This window comes from Rhinoraja longicauda, chromosome 6 (genome assembly GCF_053455715.1).
Source record: "Rhinoraja longicauda isolate Sanriku21f chromosome 6, sRhiLon1.1, whole genome shotgun sequence".
Classification (NCBI taxonomy): Eukaryota; Metazoa; Chordata; class Chondrichthyes; order Rajiformes; family Arhynchobatidae; genus Rhinoraja; species Rhinoraja longicauda.
The window spans coordinates 39,195,142-39,213,876 of record NC_135958.1 but is presented as its reverse complement, the minus strand read 5'-3'; the positions used below and the strand labels follow the sequence as shown (position 1 = coordinate 39,213,876).

General features: G+C 41.8%; 1 protein-coding gene across 3 annotated transcripts in view; it reads left to right on the top strand.

The window, feature by feature from the left end:
- The window catches only part of LOC144594402 (tubulin beta-3 chain), a 46,516-nt gene extending 28,229 nt beyond the window's left edge, over positions 1-18,287 (top strand). The window contains exons 1-4 of one of the 3 annotated variants that reach the window (XM_078400848.1): positions 3,610-3,756; positions 12,097-12,205; positions 12,961-13,071; positions 16,925-18,287. In XM_078400848.1, coding sequence (XP_078256974.1) covers positions 3,700-3,756; positions 12,097-12,205; positions 12,961-13,071; positions 16,925-18,000 — 1,353 coding nt within the window. In that variant the 5' untranslated portion in view covers positions 3,610-3,699 and the 3' untranslated portion in view covers positions 18,001-18,287. Of the gene's footprint in view, positions 1-3,609; positions 3,757-11,073; positions 11,588-12,096; positions 12,206-12,960; positions 13,072-16,924 lie in introns of those variants that run through there. The other 2 variants (XM_078400849.1, XM_078400847.1) reach the window with 2 other exon arrangements.
- The last annotated feature ends 448 nt before the right edge of the window (positions 18,288-18,735 follow it).

The following is an 18,735-nucleotide window of genomic DNA, read 5'->3' as shown; positions in this document are numbered from 1 at the left end:
CAGTCTCTGCTTATTCTGGTGGCTCAATCTTTGCCTCTGTGTGCGGGTGCAGTCCCTCGTTGTCTGTGGGCAGGTAAGAGGCACTGACAGTGTCAGGCTTGCCCCAGCCACTCCCTCTTGGCGTCAGTGGAGGCACTGGTTGCTTAAGGCTCTTCCTGGCAGCTCAGATTTGATCATACTGTGGCACCGGTGGTCTTGGGTTTATTGAAGTGGCCCCTCTCCCCTCTCCCCTCTCCCCTCTCCCCTCTCCCCTCTCCCCTCTCCCCTCTCCCCTCTCCCCTCTCCCCTCTCCCCTCTCCCCTCTCCCCTCTCCCCTCTCCCCTCGTTTTATGAGGTGTAGGTTGACAAGCTTCACGTGGGCCAATACAATATCAGTTAATTGGACCCAGCTGTACCAATGATGCTGGGGATTGGCCTGTCCTGGCCAGTCTGCCAGTGACAGGGATCAGTGTGGCATCTAAGGGAGGTCGTGCTGTCACAACATGTATGGTGACACACAGGTACATTGAAAATCTTGATTTTCAAACACTGACAATCTAAATTATCAAACTTTATATTCACCCAGCTTGGTACATCCTGAAAACATTCTAAAAATCTATCACACCAAATTTCCCTTTGATAAAACTTTCTTTATATTGCTGATTGGATTATGATCTTGTATGATATAGTAAATGTTCTATTACTGTTACATTTTTTAAATAAATTCCAGCAGTTTCCTAATGAAATGTGTTAGGTCAGCTGACCTACATATCCTTGCTTTCCATCTCCCTTCTTTCTTAAATAGGGAGATTACTTTGCTATTTTCCATCTACAGGGACTTTTCCAGAAATGTAGAGAAATTGGGAGGTCACAACAAAAGGATCAATAAATTCTGCAGCCACTTCTTTTGAAACACTTTGATTTAGCTATCTTCCACCAACTGTGGGAATCGTGGGAAGAAATTAGTTGTTCTTCCATTTTGTCTTATAACACGGGCAGCAGTTCATTCTGTAGGAATCGAACTTTACTCCAGTCAATGTACCCTTCAGACCTATGCTAAATATGTCCGGGATAGGTAGCCCATGAACATAGTAACAAAGGAGAGCTTGTGAACTCAAAGTTACAACTGGACACCCTAACCATCCTACACAGATAATGAAGCCTGTTTCTCAGTGAAAAATTACAGAATGCTGGATTGCAAAAGTTAACCCTGTAAACCTTGCTTTTATGCTACCAAAAATGACATAAAAATACTGTATGCTGTGAATCTACAGAACAGTCTCTTGCTTGATTGTTCTCCTTGTCTGACAAGTTATTGCTAATAAAGTAGCTACAGTTTGATCATCACTCACATCTCGCGTAAGTATTCTGACGCAACCAGGCCTTACTGTCAAGCAACAGACAAGCACAAAGGTGGAATGATAATGGTAGGATCACAAATGTTGTCACTCCAAGAGAGAATAACTGATTTTTGTGCCACAGAGCTATTGCCATTCCTCAGGAGAGACAGATTACTCAACACAGTAATCAATTGGAGAGCTGATTGCTGTAGCAGTGTGACATCTGGAAAGCCCAATTGGATAGTACTTAAAGCCATTTATGCAGCAGAATGAAGTTGCATGGCTGCAAGCTAAATTTGCTCGGCAGTTGTCAGCAGCACTTAGATGTTGGGTTCTTACCCTCATTTCTGCAATAGAATCTGAGACATTTGCCAATAGATACTGCACCATAACTGAGTCCAGGAGAGCTGTCCGTCCCTTCCCAGCTGAAGTGACTTCACAAAACCACATCCAACTTCAGAGTTACCCCTGATGCAGTTTGATATTCCACATGCTCTTGCAGACAGACCAGACAACCAAGCACCTCATTCTCTGGTGGTGACTCCAAGTATCAAATAAAGTGACTGGATGCCTTCTTCACCTGTGTCATGCTCAAAAGACTCTGCTTTGTTTGAATTCTTGGACATCTGAATGGGAAAAAAAGGCATACCAAATGGGTAGTCATGAGGGGAATGAGGCAACTTAGAGTACAAACTTACATCAGAGTAACTGGTAAATCAGAATAGCTTGTGCCTTGAGGAGTGAAATGTATGAGTTGGATTTGGTAAGAGCCATTATTGTTATCTCTGCTGTGCTGAGCTGCATACTATTTTGATGTCTCGTTTTCATACCTTATCCTTTCTTATTTCCCTCTCCCCTGACTCTCAGTCTGAAGACCTGAAACGTCACCCATTCCTTCTATCCAGAGATGTTGCCTGTTCCGCTGAGTTACTCCAGCATTTTGTGTCTGTCTTCGGTGTCAACCAGCATCTGCAGTTCCTTTCTACACACGGAAGTCAATGGTTCAGGTTGAGACCAACATTGACTGTGTCTTTCTGCACAGGTGAAGCATGTCCTGCTGAGTGTTTCCAGATTTTCTGCATTTGTTATCAGTTTGTACCCCCAATAGTTTGCCCCAGGTGGTCTGGTTTATGCACTGGCTTTTTCTATGAGAAAGGAAGTGTGTGAATGAAGGTCTTGTGCATGGTTGGATAGTTTTTGGCCTATGGGATGTGGATGCATAGCTTGGTGTTTTGGTAAGTGTGTAAGAGTGCAGTGGATCTCATGGATAATAAAGAGCACCATTACTGCTACTGTCTCCTTTTGCATTCATCCATTCATATCCCCACCAGATATTATTTACTCAGTCATGTTTGGCATGCACTTCCTCGCCCCAAGGCAAAATGACACGTCAGACACTATTAGTCTGCATAACCAAACCCACAATACCCTATCCACATGTATGCCTCAGCAAAATAAATTGATTAAAAAACTAATTCTATATTTAATTTTGAGAACAACAATCAAAATCACATTGTGAAATAGAAATATATGAACAATTTGAGTGAAATATTCCATGTAAAATGGATTGATTTCTTAGGTTGAGCAACATGGCAAAGTAAGTCATCATGACAAAAAGTTTGACCAACCCTCTGCTGAAAGGGAATAGTTGGAAATGAGGTTCGTTCGTGCATCTAATTTTTGATTTGATTTTTATTACCACTGTGAACTTCAAAACAAACCAGAAAATAAAGTACTTTATCCCTGTTTACAGACAGAAAATACATGCTCTTTTTGTAAATGTAAATAGAGCATCCTAATTGTATTCTGTATATCGCTTCCAGCTGTAATTTTATTTCAGTGGCGCTGTCCCACGTTATTTCATGACCTCCAATTGTGTTGGTAAGGTTAAAGCGTTATTCAACAAATTACCGAAATGCGACAGCTGCATTTTGTGTTCTTCTTCAGATTTCTGTACAGTTCTCTTAGAATTTTTTTAACAGGTGCCACTGTGCAATTCTACAGAGATTATGCCACTGATGTCAGTGGTCGATTCCTTCAGTAAAGTGCAGCTCGGTATCGCTCCTGCGATCGTCCTTTTGTTTCCAATATGGAAAAGACAATGGGTAGTCAGTGTTAGTAGCAATGGCGATGGGTTTTGTGGCAGGCGATCCTGGCGTTGCAGGGATGTTGCAGGGTTCCTCAGCTCGGTATTGGCCGCCGAGTTTTCTCTCCCAGGAGACTGACGCAATCTATCTCTGAAAACACCTGCTTGTGGCATTGATCAGCTGATCCAGTGAACTGGTATAAAAGAAGAGACGGCACCATTACGCTGTCTTCTCCAACCAGAACCGCGGCTGAAGGGTCTGATAAATTGCAGTTAGAGGTAAATAGCGCAACAATGAGAGAAATCGTCCACATCCAGGCTGGCCAATGTGGCAACCAGATCGGTGCCAAGGTAAATTATTTGCTGCAAAACGTGCGGGATTATATACTTATATACTGCAAAACGTGCGGGATTATATCGCTATGTATGCTCAATAACAGATTCTCTGAAGAAAATTCCCTTGCATTTAGATCATTACTTCTGGCTAATCACTGTCTTACTGTAAAGTGCATTTAACCTGCATAGATTCTGCTATTTGTAAACGGAATGGTGCTGTGAAATACATTATTTTCCTCCCATTTATGCAGCCCCTGATCCATCCTGTAAACCCACATGATTAGTCTTTGTTAGATTGTTGTGGCGTCGGGAAGGTTTGTCCTGGTGTCTGCTTCTCTCAGAGATGCAAAGCTCTGCAGACAGCCACGCCCTAGACTGCAGATACAAGAGGGAGAAAGCGATTAGCTCAGATGTGCCGCACCGCCCGAGCACAGCACCGCCGCAGGCACCTCTGTATTTGCATGAAATCAGCGCATATGGGGTGGAGCCACAACTTTCATCATGGCGAGACAAAGCTTCAGTTATGAAATCGGAGTCATATTAACTAACGGCGCAATCTCTAATATAAATAACCCAGGTCGCGGGCATAGCCGACCTCTTCCCCATCAGGTGGACAATATACACACTGCGTGTGTGTGTGTGTGTGTATATATATATATATATTTGAGAATTCTTCACTGATTCAGTAAACTTCACCCATTCAGGAAACGTCACCCATTCCTTCTCTCCTGAGATGCTGCCTGACCCGCTGAGTTACTCCAGCATTTTGTGAAATAAATACCTTCGATTTGTACCAGCATCTGCAGTTATTTTCTTACAGTAAACTTGCAACATAAGCGAAAACATACTAAGTAATTCCTGCTGACATTCCGTGTAGTTGAAGGGTGATTATTTAAATGGTTTAGGCGAACCACTAATCTGTTATCTGGGGGATCTCTTAATTTTTACAAAACGGCAATGGTATGAGTGAAACAGGAACGGACGTGGCCAATCTGATTAAATGTCAATTCATGGGCCGGGGAATTCATGGACATCGATAGAAATGATGGTCATCTTTATTAAACAAGCAGCTGTTTAAAAAAAAAACAATGAAGGAATTGTTATATCTTGGCGCTCCATGACAAAAGTAAGCGAAAAGAGAGTAGCCTAAAATCTGACGAGTAATCAAATGGACAAGGATTGGGACAAAGTTAATTTTAAACCGATCGGTGACTGGGATTCAGTGAAGAACGACACAATACCGTGTCCGCGAACCGTTGTCTGGTTTTATTTCGCCAATCTCGCCATCGAAAAGGATCGGGATCAAACACGGGCGTGGCTGTCTTTAATATAACCAGAGTAGTTGCTCTAATTACAAGGACGCAATTGGACACAAAGCCCCCCCCCCCCATCTTTCTCTAGAGATGGTACATCGATCAGAATGACCTGTTCTTTTCAGATGCAGCTATTAAACGTGTGGGCCAGCTATGGATAAAATGGGTACATTCAGCTGTATTTGTAGAATAAACTGCAAATAATTTCTTACTGCAGGTCACTAGAAATCTGAAATAAAAACTTGCACAAGCAACCCAGAATAAAAGCAATAATTTTGCGTTGAGGTTTTCAAACACTGAATGACTCACTGTGCTTTTCAACAATTTATAATTTTAGTTACCATTTCACAATCCTAAAACTATTAGTAGGATTGCAATAGGAGTGGCAGTTTCCGGCCTATTACATATGCTGTGAAATGTACAATGGGCAGTTTTAATACATTTCAAAATACTGTGTGAGTGTACAGCAGAATACAAAGGAAGAACTATTCAGCTGAAAAGCACTTGAATGCACAATATAAGGAACTGACGTTAGCCTGTCTAAAAGGCTTTGCTTAGACCAGTGATCTGAGCAGATCCCATTGAAAAGAATCCAGAGACAGGGTCTCGATGTAACAAAAAAACGACTGTCTGTTTCCCTCCACAGATAGCCATACATGACGGAATCACAGTCTTCAACCCACCTCATCTATGGCAAGCAAAATGCCCATCGAAGATAGTCCCATTTGTCTGCATTTGGCCCAAATCCTATTAATTTTTTCCTATCCATGTTACCTGTCCAAATGTTTTTTATTGTGCCCGTCTCAACTACTTCCTCTGGCAGTTCTGGCAACTCTAAGAGAGAGTTAGATATACAGTGCCCTCCATAATGTTTGGGACAAAGAACAATCATTTATTTCTTTGCCTCTGTACTCCACAATTTGAGATTTGTAATTTAAAAAAATCACTTGGTTAAAGTGCACATTGATTGTTAAATTTTAATAAAGGCCATTTTTATACATTTTGGTTTCATCATGTAGAAATTACAGCAGTGTTTATACATAGTCCCCCCATTTTAGGGCGCCATAATATTTGGGACACAGCAATGTCATGTAAAATGAAAGTAGTCTTGTTTAATATTTTGTTGCATATCCTTTGCATGCAATGACTGCTCGAAGTCTGCGATTCTTGGACATCACCAGTTGCTGGGTGTATTCTCTGGTGATGCTCTGTCAGGCCTGTTTTGCAGCCATCTTTAGCTTATGCTTGTTTTGGGGGCTAGTCCCCTTCAGTTTTCTCTTCAGCATATAAAAGGCATGCTCAATTGGGTTCAGATCGGGTGATTGACTTAGCCACTCAAGAATTGACCATTTTTTAGCTTTGAAAAACTCCTTTGTTGCTTTAGCAGTATGTTTGGGATCATTGTCTTGCTGTAGAATGAACAATGAGTTTTGAGGTATTTGTTTGAACTTGAGCAGATAGGATGTGTTTATACACTTCAGAATTCATTATGCTACTACCATCAGCAATAGTATCATCAATGAAGATAAGTGAGCCAGTGCCTTCAGCAGCCATACATGCCCAGGCCATAACACCACCACCACCGTGTTTCACAGATGAGGTGGTATGCTTTGGATCTTGGGCACTTCCTTCTCTCCTCCATACTTTGCTCTTGCCATCACTCTGATATAAGTTAATCTTTGTCTCATCTGTCTACAAGACCTTTTTCCAGAACTGTGGTTGCTCTTTCAAGTACTTGGCAAACTGTAACCCGGCCATCCTATTTTTGCGGCTAACCAGTGATTAGCATCTTGTAGTGTACCTCTGTATTTCTGTTCATGTCTTCTGCAGACAGTGGTCATTGACAAATTCACAAGTGACTCCTGAAGAGTGCTTCTGATCTGTCAATAGGTGTTTGGGGTTTTATCTTTATTATAGAGAGAATTCTTCTGTCATCAGCTGTGAGGTCTTCCTTGGCCTGCCAGTCCCTTTGCGATTAGTAAGCTCACCAGTGCTCTCTTTCTTCCTAATGATGTTCCAAACAGTTGATTTTGGTAAGCCTAAGGTTTGGCTGATGTCTCTCACAGTTTCATTCTTGTTTCTCAGTCTCATAATGGCTTCTTTGACTTTCATTGGCACAACTTTGGTCCTCATGTCGATAAACAACAATAAAAGTTTCCAAAGGTGATGGAAAGACTAGGTGCTGAGAGCTCTCTTATACCTGCATTAAGGGGGCAATTAAACACACCTTAGCAATTACAAACATCTGTGAAGCCATGTGTCCCAAACATTATGGTGCCCTGAAATGGGGGGATTATGCATAAACATAGCAGTAATTTCTACATGGTGAAACCAAAATGTATAAAAAATACCCTTTAATAAAATCTGACAATGTGCACTTTAACCACTGGTGATTTTTTTCGTATTACAAATCTCTATGTGGAATACAGAGGCAAATAAATAAATGATGGGTCTTTGTCCCAAACATTAAGGAGGGCACTGTAGCTCTTGGGGAGAACGGAATCGAGGGATATGGGGAGAAAGCAGGAAGTGGGTACTGATTTTGGATGATCAGCCATGATCATATTGAATGGCGGTGCTAGCTCGAAGGGCCGAATGGCCTACTCCTGCACCTATTTTCTATGTTTCTTAAACCTATGCATTCTAGTTCTTGATTCGCTCTAGATGTTGACTGACCTGTTGGAGTTCCTCCAGCAGATTGTTTTTTGCTCCAGATTCCAGAATCGGCAGTTTCATGTGTACATTTATAAAAACAAGTGCACTCAATTTGGCTACTGGATGTATCCTTCAAAAAAATATGTTTTTAACAGAAAGGGTTGAACTTTTTTTTAAAAATGGAACTCTGGTCAAGCAGTTATTTGTTGGGGGATGTGGGGGAGAGGAATGGTTAATGTTTTGGGCCAAGAACTTGCAACAGGACTGAACAGGGAGAGGGAAGATAGCCGGTACATAGAGAGCTGTGTAAGTCTTAAGTAGACTGAGGAGGGGTGAGGGAGGATGGACTGCTAGAGTAAGGTGGGGGTATAGAGATGGGAGTCAAAAACAGGAGAGTGATAGTTGGAAGCAGACAACTAAAAAAGGGCAGATGTGGAGGGAGAAATGTGATGTGGGATAATAAGCAGGGACACAATGGCTACAAGTGGTGGAATGTAATAAGTAAGATGAGAATGGGGAAAATGAGAAACTGCAGATGCTGGTTTACGATAAAAGACAATGTTCTGTAGTAACTCAGCAGGTCAGACAGGATTTTTGGAAAACATGGATAGGTGATGTATGGGTGCCGACCCTGAAACATCACCTATCCATGTTCTCTACAGATGCTGCCTGACCCACTGACTTAATATGGGTCACTTTGTGTTTTTAAGGTGATAATGTGAACGATTTAAGGGAGAAGTGAAGTTTTTAGTTTTAGAGATACAGTGCGGAAACAGGCCCTTCAGCCCATGAGTCCTCACTGATCAGCAATCCCCGCACATTAACAATATCCTACACACACTGTGGGCAATTTACACACACCAAGCCAATTAACCTACATACCTGTACGTCTTGGAGTGAGGAAGGAAACCGAGCTCGGAGAAAACCCATGAGGTCATGAGGGGAATGTACAAACTCAGTACAGACAGCACCCATAGTCGGGATTGAACCTGGGTCTCCGGCGCTGTAAGGCAGCAACTCCACCGCTGTGTCACCGTGCCGCCCTAGGCCAGGGGCTAATAAAATGGGGGAGGGGATAGTGCTTGAAGTGTGCGAGGAGTAGGTGAATGGAATCAGGATGGGGATGGACACAAAAATTAGTGAGAGGGGTGGCTGGAGGAGAGGCATGGGAATATGGGTGGATCAAAGTGAATCAGAAGGCGAGAGGCAGAAAAGGGAAACCAGAGATAAAAGTTAACAAAAATTGTCCAATTCAATGTTCATATCATTGGGCTAGACTATCCAGGTGAAATACAAGGAACTTTTCTTCGAGTTTGCATTTTGCCTTGTCCTGGCAATGGATAAGACATTGGACGGACAGGTGGATGTGGGATAGACAACTTCGGGTGGCCATTGCGAGCAGGTTGCTGAGTTTTGCTGATGGAGGGGAGACTACTTGGGAACATTAAAAACAGTGGACAAGGTTGGAGGAGATGCATGGAATCTTTGTCTCGTCTTAAAGGGCTAGTTATTTCCCAGATGGTGGTGAGGGAGGAGATGTGGGATCAGGTGTTGCACCTCCCCTGGTTGCAGAATAGGGTAATATCTTTTGCAATAGTAATACAATTGCAATAATGTGACCACCAAATAGTTGATTGGCAGGTTGGTTAATTGGTTAAAGCCAATGACTTGTTAATTGATCTGAAAATTAATGTTTTGATAGTAATAAATTCTTCAGCATTAAATTCATATTCTTTATATTTGTAGGAAAGAACTGCAGATGCTGATTTAAATCGAAGGTAGACACAAAATGCTGGAGTAATTCAGCGGATCAGGCAGCATCTCTGGAGAGAAGGAATGGGGGTCTGAAGAAGGGTCTCGACCCGAAACGTCACTCATTCCTTCTCTCCCGAGATGCTGCCTGACCTGCTGAGTTACTCCAGCATTTTGTGAATAAATCGATTTGTACCAGCATCTGCAGTTATTTTCTTATACGAGAAGGAATGGGGGATGTTTCGGGTCGAGACGTCACTCAAACCTTCACTCCAGAGATGCTGCCTGTCCCGTTGCGTTATTCCAGCATTTTGCGTCATTCTTTATATTGTTTATTTTGTCACACAGGTGATAAAAATCTACCAAATAGCTCAAATGTAAGAAGATGGTAATTAACATCATTTACGCTTATGAAAGGGGAACAGATGCTTGAGATATTCATTGCCTTCAAGTTACATATCATCCTGATTTATAAATATATCCTTGCCACTAATGTTGAGAATTCTTGCCACTAATGTAAAAATCCTAGCACTACCCAACTAATAGTACTGTACCTTCACAATACTCTCGTGGTTTGAAAGCAGCTCACTTTTAGCAATTGGGGATGGACAATAAATGGAGCGTTTTCAGTACCATTTTCAGTATTAATATCGGTGACCTCTGGCCAAGATGCAGAAGGTTTTGCATGGTAGCTACATATCTACCAGAAGCAGAATCTTATCAGTTAGTGGTAACTTATTGTCTTGGGATAACTAGATTTGAACCTTAAGGTTGTACGGAAAGTCCACTGTGCCAGATAATCCTAGTTTTAGAAAAGATTGAATTTATGCTGGTAGGAAAATTGCTAACTTTACCAGCTAGAATTTAAAAAAATGTCGCATCTGCTGCTTTCAAAAAGATTAAATATGAATCCATTAGAAACTGGGAACCATCTGGGTCTAGATGAATAGCAGAATTAGAAGGGGCCAAAGGTGTTAGATTACATCCTTTTTACTCTGGAGACCATACAAGAAGAAATTAAAGCAGTCCCATGTCTGCCAGCTGGTGCTGAAATGCAGGCGAGTTTGCTGATGAATGAGACAGTGGGAGATTCTGATTTATTACACAGCTGAGGGTTTCTACTTAATTAACTAACCCTAGAGAATGCAATGTATATCTACAATCTACATTTAAACCACCAAACAACTCTCTTAACAGAAGAATTGGAGTAAAATAAAGTAGAAACATGGAACTACAGATGCTGGTTTACAAAAACAAACAAAGTGCTGGAGTAACTCAGGCAGCATCTCTGGAGAACATTGGGTCGGACTCTTCAGGCTGATAGTGGATGGGGGAGCCGGGGGAGGGAGTAAATAAAGCTGGAAGAGAGGAGGGGTAGGACAACGCCTGACATGCAATAGATGGATACAGGTGAGGGGGGGAGGTAGACAAAGGCCACAGATGAAAAGACAAGGTATGCGACAAAAGGATTGAAGAGTTGCAATTTGTGAAGATAGAGAAAGGAATGTCCGTGAAAGGGGAGAGGGAGAGGAAAATGATGTGCGAGTCCAGGGGCATAAGGGGGTGGGGGGGGAGGGAGTGGGAGGGTTTTGAAGTTACCTAAGAATGGAGAATTCAATGTTCATACCGTTGGGATATAAGTTACCTAAGTGGAATTTGAGGTGGTCATATTCAGCACCACATATTCTGCCAGGGTATCCTACAATTGAATGGTGTAAATATCGAACTCTTTAATTTTGGGTAACTAACTGACAAACAATTCTCCCCAACCCCTTATCTCCCCCTTCTCTGTCCTACCTCGATTTGCACTGATTTCTCTCCTTCCCTTGTCTGCTTCCACCTATATTTCTTCCTCTGGCTTCACAATTCACGCCTCCTCTATCTTTACCTCGTTATCTCAGTTTTTGTCTTTTTATCTCTGGCCTTTGTCCAACCATCTGCCAATCAAAAGCTCCATCAACCATCCAACTATCACTTACCAGTCCCGCCCCCACCTCTCTTCCCACTTTCTTTTCCACTCACTCGCCCACAACGTCAGAAGGGTCCTGATCCGAAACGTCACCTATCCATATTCTTCAGAGATGCTGCATGACCTGCTGAGTTACTCCAACGCCGTATCTTTTATGGTAAACCAGCATCTGCATTTCCTTGTGTCTGCATTTAAAATAAGCAGCGATTCTATACTTTGTCTTAATTTGAGAAATCCAGAAGTGGTTATGTAGACTTCCCTTTATCTGCTAATTTAAATGCTTCCAATTTTTACTGATTTAATTATGGAGCCTCCAGTGGGTTACCTTCAAATAAATTGTATCATGCTTTATTCTTAAAGTTTCATCTTTCAGATCCATTTCAAAAGAAGCACATTTCTAATACAATGTCGTCAGTATTAGATATATGTTAAGATATGCAAATGCAAAAAAAAGATTAATTTCACTGGCCTTTAATATACTCAAATCTATGACTTTGATAAAATGTAATTTCAAATATTCTTTAATTTTCAGCACAGAGACAAAAGATGAATAAAATGGGGATACTCCGGCTGAGCAAAATCAAATCAATAGAATTTGTGTAAATTATCGTAAATCTGCTACAAATCAGTCTATTTGAATATTGTGCATTTCCTCTTTTTTATTAGTTTTGGGAAGTCATCAGTGATGAGCACGGGATTGACCCCAGTGGGAATTATGAGGGTGACTCAGACCTGCAGCTGGAGAGGATTAGTGTCTACTACAATGAAGCTTCTTGTAAGTAAAGTAAACCTACATGAAGTTGAAATATCATGTAACATTAAGCCAGAGTTGGGTATAATTGGCATTTATACTGACATTTGTGATAGATGGCCTGTATTATCCAGGATTTCCAAGTGCACAGCATTTGGTTGAAATAATGATCAAAGTCATACAGGACAGAAACAGACTCTTTGGCACTTAAGTCCATGTTGACTATCAAAGATCCATGACTGTAATCCTACATTTATCTCATATCTGACATTCCTATCAATTCCCCTACATTCTTTGACTCGCCTACATACTTGGAACAATTTACAGTGGCAAATTAACCTACTAGCCATGTTTTTGGATATGGGAGGAATAGGAATTAAATGCAGTATTAAACTTTTACAAACATCCAACCACTAATTATGAATCAGATCCTACAAAAAGTTGATTCTTTCTTCATATCAAAACTTTAAACCATTTGAAATAACAGCTTGGCATTGCCTAACTTGATCTTTCTAATATGCTGTTGGATATTTAGCATTATTTTAATTGTGTAAAACTATCTCAAATGACCTTGGAACAGCAATCCATAAATTGAGAGTATGGCGTGGTGCAACAGGCAAAATACTTGAGATAATGGGGACAGAGCCGAGAAAATGTGAATTACAGTTTACCAATTTGAGAATGGGCAAGGTTGAAATAATTGCTCCCTTGCACCAGACATTTACTTCATTTGAGCAAAATTCAGATTTATGGATTATTGATATTTGCTTTCTCTGCAGCTCTCAAATATGTACCCAGAGCCATCCTAGTGGATCTGGAACCAGGCACAATGGACAGTGTTCGATCAGGGCCCTTCGGACATCTCTTCAGACCAGACAATTTTATTTTTGGTATGTAGAAATCAGTCAGAGCCAAAATGCAAAGTCAAAATTATATCCAATTTTCAAAACATACAGTGCCTCCAGCTAAAGCATAATTAATTTTCATTTTTTAAGGTTAGAAATGTATCTGTTTCCACATGTATCCAAGATGGGAAAATAATGGCAAAAGATTCTAATGATTTGGATCTAACAGATTAAGGTTTTGAATATATTTTCATTGAGACCACAGGTGATTCCTCAGGCTTCTGGAATGGGCCGCTTAAAACTAATATTGGATCACTTGCATTTGCAAATGAAATGGTTGATGGTTTTATATTAGAATCCTCATTTAAAAAATAAGAATTCTCATGACAAAAGTAGGGATTGTTGCTTCTCATTTCTGGTTTACAAGTATGGGTACACTTCCAGAAGGTTAATTTAAAAAAAATGTAGAGCTGGCAGCAAAGTAGTGTTCCACTTGGCCCATCTACTGCTTGCCAGTTCCCTTCCCTCTTGCTGGAAAGTAGAATAAACTGTTACCCACTTTTGCTTCAACTCCATGTATCCGTGATAACTTGTATATTTTTACCATGAATTGCACCGTTAAGAGTGTCTCCGAGAAGCAATTTCTGTACTGCCTTCACTAGTTCAATTGTCAGTTTGAGTTTGGGAGAGATGGCAATATAAAACACATCTCTTTAGTTGAGAAAATATTAATGCCAATTTAAAGAATTGTATACACTTTTATAAAATGTCTTAAGCTTATGTATATTTTTTGTATTAAAATTTTTATCTAACAAGTTCTGCTTTCATACTTGTATTTTTCTAGCTCATTCCTGGCCATTCCAGATTTGGGGACAGCACTTCCTACGATCTGCTCTTCCCTGTGCCATTCCTGGCAGACACTTTTCTAACCATTCCCAGTTGTCCAGTGATATCTTTTTTGCATTTTTGACCCTTGGAATGTGTCTCTTAACACAACATTTTTGACTTTGTTTTAAATATCTAAAGCCTGTTTAAGTATTTCTTATTCTCCTTTTTGGATCATTTAGACTTGCTGCACATGTGAAATGTGATAAATTGGCTAACATCATAATGTTTCACCTCTGGAAATATTCTACCTTTACTTTTAAAATAACAATGATGGTTCTCAGTCAGTGGTGCTCTACCACCATTGACAAGTCACAAATGTATGTAGCTAATTATCAATATAAACATGGACATAGGATTATTTTGCATCATTATAAATTCCTATGGGTGAAATGGGGATTGAATGAACACCCTCTATAATCTGTATAATCATGTATCAGTTGAAGACTACATTTAATTTTCCACTGCCTTCATCTTACAATACAATACAATACAATATATCTTTATTGTCATTGTACCCAGGGGTACAACGAGATTGGGAATGCGCCTCCCATACGATGCAATAATTTAAGTAATTTAGACAGCAGCAACCCAACGAAACGAAACAGTTGTAACAGTTTTGGACAGGGTAAAGTGCAAGTTGATCTATGCGTTGTGGCCATCCAGCTCAGCAGGACCGGTTCATAGCAGCTATGGCACTGGGGATGAAGCTGTTCCTGAGTCTGGAGGTGCGGGCGTAGAAGGCCTTGTATCGTCTGCCCGATGGAAGGAGTTCGAACAGACTGTTGCAGGGGTGTGAAGAGTCTTTGTGGATGCTGGTGGCTTTTTTGAGGCATCGTGTGTTGTAGATGCCCTCTAAGTCTGGTCGCTGTGTTCCGATGGCCCTCTGAGCTCTATGGACTACCCACTGTAGAGCTTTCCTTTCTGCCTCCGTGCAGCTGAGGTACCACACAGGGATGCCATGCGTTAGGATGCTCTCGATGGTGCAGCGGTAGAAGGTCGTCAGCAGCTGTTGGGGTAGACCAGACTTTTTCAGTGTTCTTAAGTAGAACAGTCTTTGTTGTGCCTTCTTGACCAGCGCAGCAGTGTTATTGGACCATGTTAGGTCCTCCGAAATGTGAGTGCCCAGAAACTTGAAGCTGGACACTCTCTCCACACTGTCCCCGTTGATAGAGTTCGGGGCATATTCCCCGTTATGTGACCTACGGAAGTTGATGATCAGCTCCTTGGTCTTGGTGGTATTTAGGGACAGGTTGTTATCCGAGCACCAGTCCGCCAGGTTCTGCACCTCCGCTCTATAGTTTGTTTCATCCCCGTTGGTGATCAGCCCGATCACCGTTGTGTCATCTGCAAACTTGACAATGGTGTTGGTGTCGAATGCAGGAACACAGTCGTGTGTGAAGAGGGAGTAGAGCATGGGGCTCAGAACACAGCCCTGTGGTGTGCCGGTACTCAGGGTGATAGTGGAGGACAGGTGCGGGCCCATTCTCACTGCCTGCGGTGGTTCCAGCAGGATGTCCAGGATCCAGTCACACAATGACGAGCTGAGGCCTAGCTGGTGGAGTTTGGTGAAGAGCTTGGTGGGGATGACCGTGTTGAAGGCGGAGCTATAGTCTATGAATAGCATCCTCACGTACGTGCCCTGTCTCTCTAGGTGAGTCAGGACAGTGTGAAGAGCCAGAGAGATGGCGTCCTCTGTGGATCTATTTGCCCTGTATGCAAATTGATGTGGGTCCAGTGAGTCAGGGATGCTGGATTTGATGTGTGAGAGGACCAGCCTCTCAAAGCACTTCATGACCATCGGCGTTAGGGCAACCGGGCGGTAGTCGTTCAGGTTGGAGATCTTTGCTTTTTTTCGGCACCGGAACTATGATAGCCGACTTCAGGCACTTGGGGACCGTAGCCAGAGATAATGACAGGTTAAAGATCCTGGTGAATACCTCAGCCAGCTGTTCAGCACAGTCCTTCAGTACCCTTCCTTGAACTCCATCCGGTCCTGCAGCCTTGCGTGGGTTGACCCTTTGCAGAGCGCGTTGTACCTCCTGTGTGCTCAGTTGCAAGACCTGTCCCACCGCCTCGGCTGGGGTTCTTTCACTCAAGGTGGTTTTGCCAGTTTCAAAGCGGGCAAAGAAGGTGTTAAGCTCGTTGGTCAGTGCCATATCGCTGTGGGGGCAGGCAGGGCTGCTCTTGTAGCCAGTGATGTCCCTGACACCCTGCCACATGCTTCTGGTGTCCGTGGTGTTGAAGTGGTCTTCCACCCGTTGCCTATGGGTGTCTTTGGCCCTTTTAATACCTTTGTTCAGGTGTGATCTGGCAACACTGTATGCTGAAGTGTCACCAGATTTAAAGGCAATGTTGCGTGCCCTCAGCAGGTTCTGTACCTCCTTGTTCATCCAGGGTTTCCGGTTTGGGAACATCCTTATCTCCTTGTCCTCCGTGACATTCTCCACACAGCAGTTGATGTAGGAGAGCACAGTGGATGCGTATTCCTCCAAGTCTACCTCTGAACCGTAGGTGGCCTGTTGTGCAAACAGGTCCCAGTCGGTGCGATCAAAGCAGTCCTGTAGTTGTAGGGTGGCATCCTCGGACCATATTTTGACCGTCTTTATTGTGGGTTTGGTCTTGCGGATGAGGGGTTTGTATGCGGGCAGTAGAAACAGTGAGAGGTGATCTTAATGATATGCATCAAATATTCTTCTTTGTGTTATTGTATACATAAATTATTTTCTTACACCAATAATTTTAGAATTGTGATTATATAATCAGCAGAGTAAAATGCCAACTACATTTTCTTTGATTGGCAATAGATATATTGTAGTCACTGAGCTGGCAACAAACAGGGATTTCATCTTAAAGAAAAACTTATCACAAAAATATTTAAGTGGTTTTAATTAAGTTATTTACTACTTTCAGGAATTTTGTTCCAGAATATGGAATTGCCGTGATTATTTCTGAACATTTAGACCTCTAATATTTAAGTCTTCCTCATTTATTTAATTTTTTTTCATTATAGGGCAAAGTGGAGCTGGAAACAACTGGGCAAAGGGTCATTACACAGAAGGTGCAGAGCTGGTAGACTCTGTCCTTGATGTGGTGAGAAAAGAATGTGAAAATTGTGACTGTTTGCAAGGCTTTCAGCTTACTCACTCTCTGGGTGGAGGTACTGGATCTGGCATGGGAACCCTGCTTATTAGCAAAGTACGAGAGGAATATCCTGACCGAATCATGAATACTTTCAGCGTTGTTCCTTCTCCAAAAGTTTCTGACACTGTAGTAGAACCGTACAATGCCACCCTCTCCATCCATCAGCTTGTAGAAAACACAGATGAAACCTACTGCATAGATAATGAAGCCCTCTATGATATCTGCTTCCGGACCCTCAAACTTGCAACACCCACCTATGGAGATCTCAATCATTTGGTATCAGCTACCATGAGTGGTGTCACTACTTCTCTGCGATTTCCAGGACAGCTCAATGCTGATTTGAGAAAGCTTGCAGTGAACATGGTACCTTTCCCTCGTCTCCACTTCTTTATGCCAGGATTTGCACCTCTTACTGCCCGAGGAAGCCAACAGTATCGGGCATTAACTGTTCCAGAACTCACTCAGCAGATGTTTGATGCCAAAAATATGATGGCAGCTTGTGATCCCCGTCATGGTAGGTATTTGACAGTGGCCACAGTTTTCAGGGGTAAGATGTCCATGAAGGAGGTTGATGAGCAGATGTTGGCTATTCAGAGCAAGAACAGTAGCTACTTTGTGGAATGGATTCCCAACAACGTTAAAGTAGCTGTCTGTGATATTCCACCCCGTGGACTCAAGATGTCCTCCACATTTATTGGAAATAGTACTGCTATCCAGGAGCTTTTCAAGCGAATCTCAGAGCAGTTCACAGCTATGTTTCGTAGGAAGGCATTTTTGCACTGGTACACTGGCGAAGGTATGGATGAGATGGAGTTTACTGAAGCAGAGAGTAACATGAATGACCTGGTATCTGAATACCAACAGTACCAAGATGCCACCGCAGATGAAGAAGGGGAGATGTATGAGGATGATGAAGAAGAATCTGAAGCACTTGGTCCAAAATGAATTGCAAATCTTTCATTGTCCACTGAGAGGATGTGAAAACATTTTGCCCTAGATCTTCACTTATCAGGCTTTTACTTGTCTTTGCTGCGAGTTAACTCAGTTATAGATTACTTGCTTCTGGTAGCCTTATCCTGTTATCCTCTTTACACTCAGTATTGATCAGCAACCAACTCTGTACAAGTTCTGGATATTTAAAACTAACTTTTTATTTTAATAACATGAATTCCTGATTTTATTTTATACTGTTCGCCAGTTTATTTTTTGAATATTTAATAAATTATTGCTGTGAAACATTTTCTGATGTTGTGCATTTAATGCAAATCCGTGTCATTTACAAATGTTCCCATTTATTCAAATTGAAAGAAATCAACATTATAATGAGGTACGGTGACAAATTTTCAGTGTTTCACTTGTGCTAGAGCAGTAGACCAGACTAGAGGGACATGGCACTAAAATGTACATTCTCATTACTGTTCCAATACTCCAGACTGTGGAGCACATAGGACATAATACAAATGCTTAAAATTACAATTGCACCATTTTGTAAAAAGGGTGAAGTTTTATTCTACAGTTGCATGTATTCTCAACCTATAACAAATTATCTCCCACATGAGCATGTCTCAACCTTAAATGGGCATCAGACCCACACTAACTATAATCTCCATCCCTCCATCAGCTATTATTGACTGAATTCAACACTTTAGCCAGAATTAGCCTGTTCTACAACATAATAAA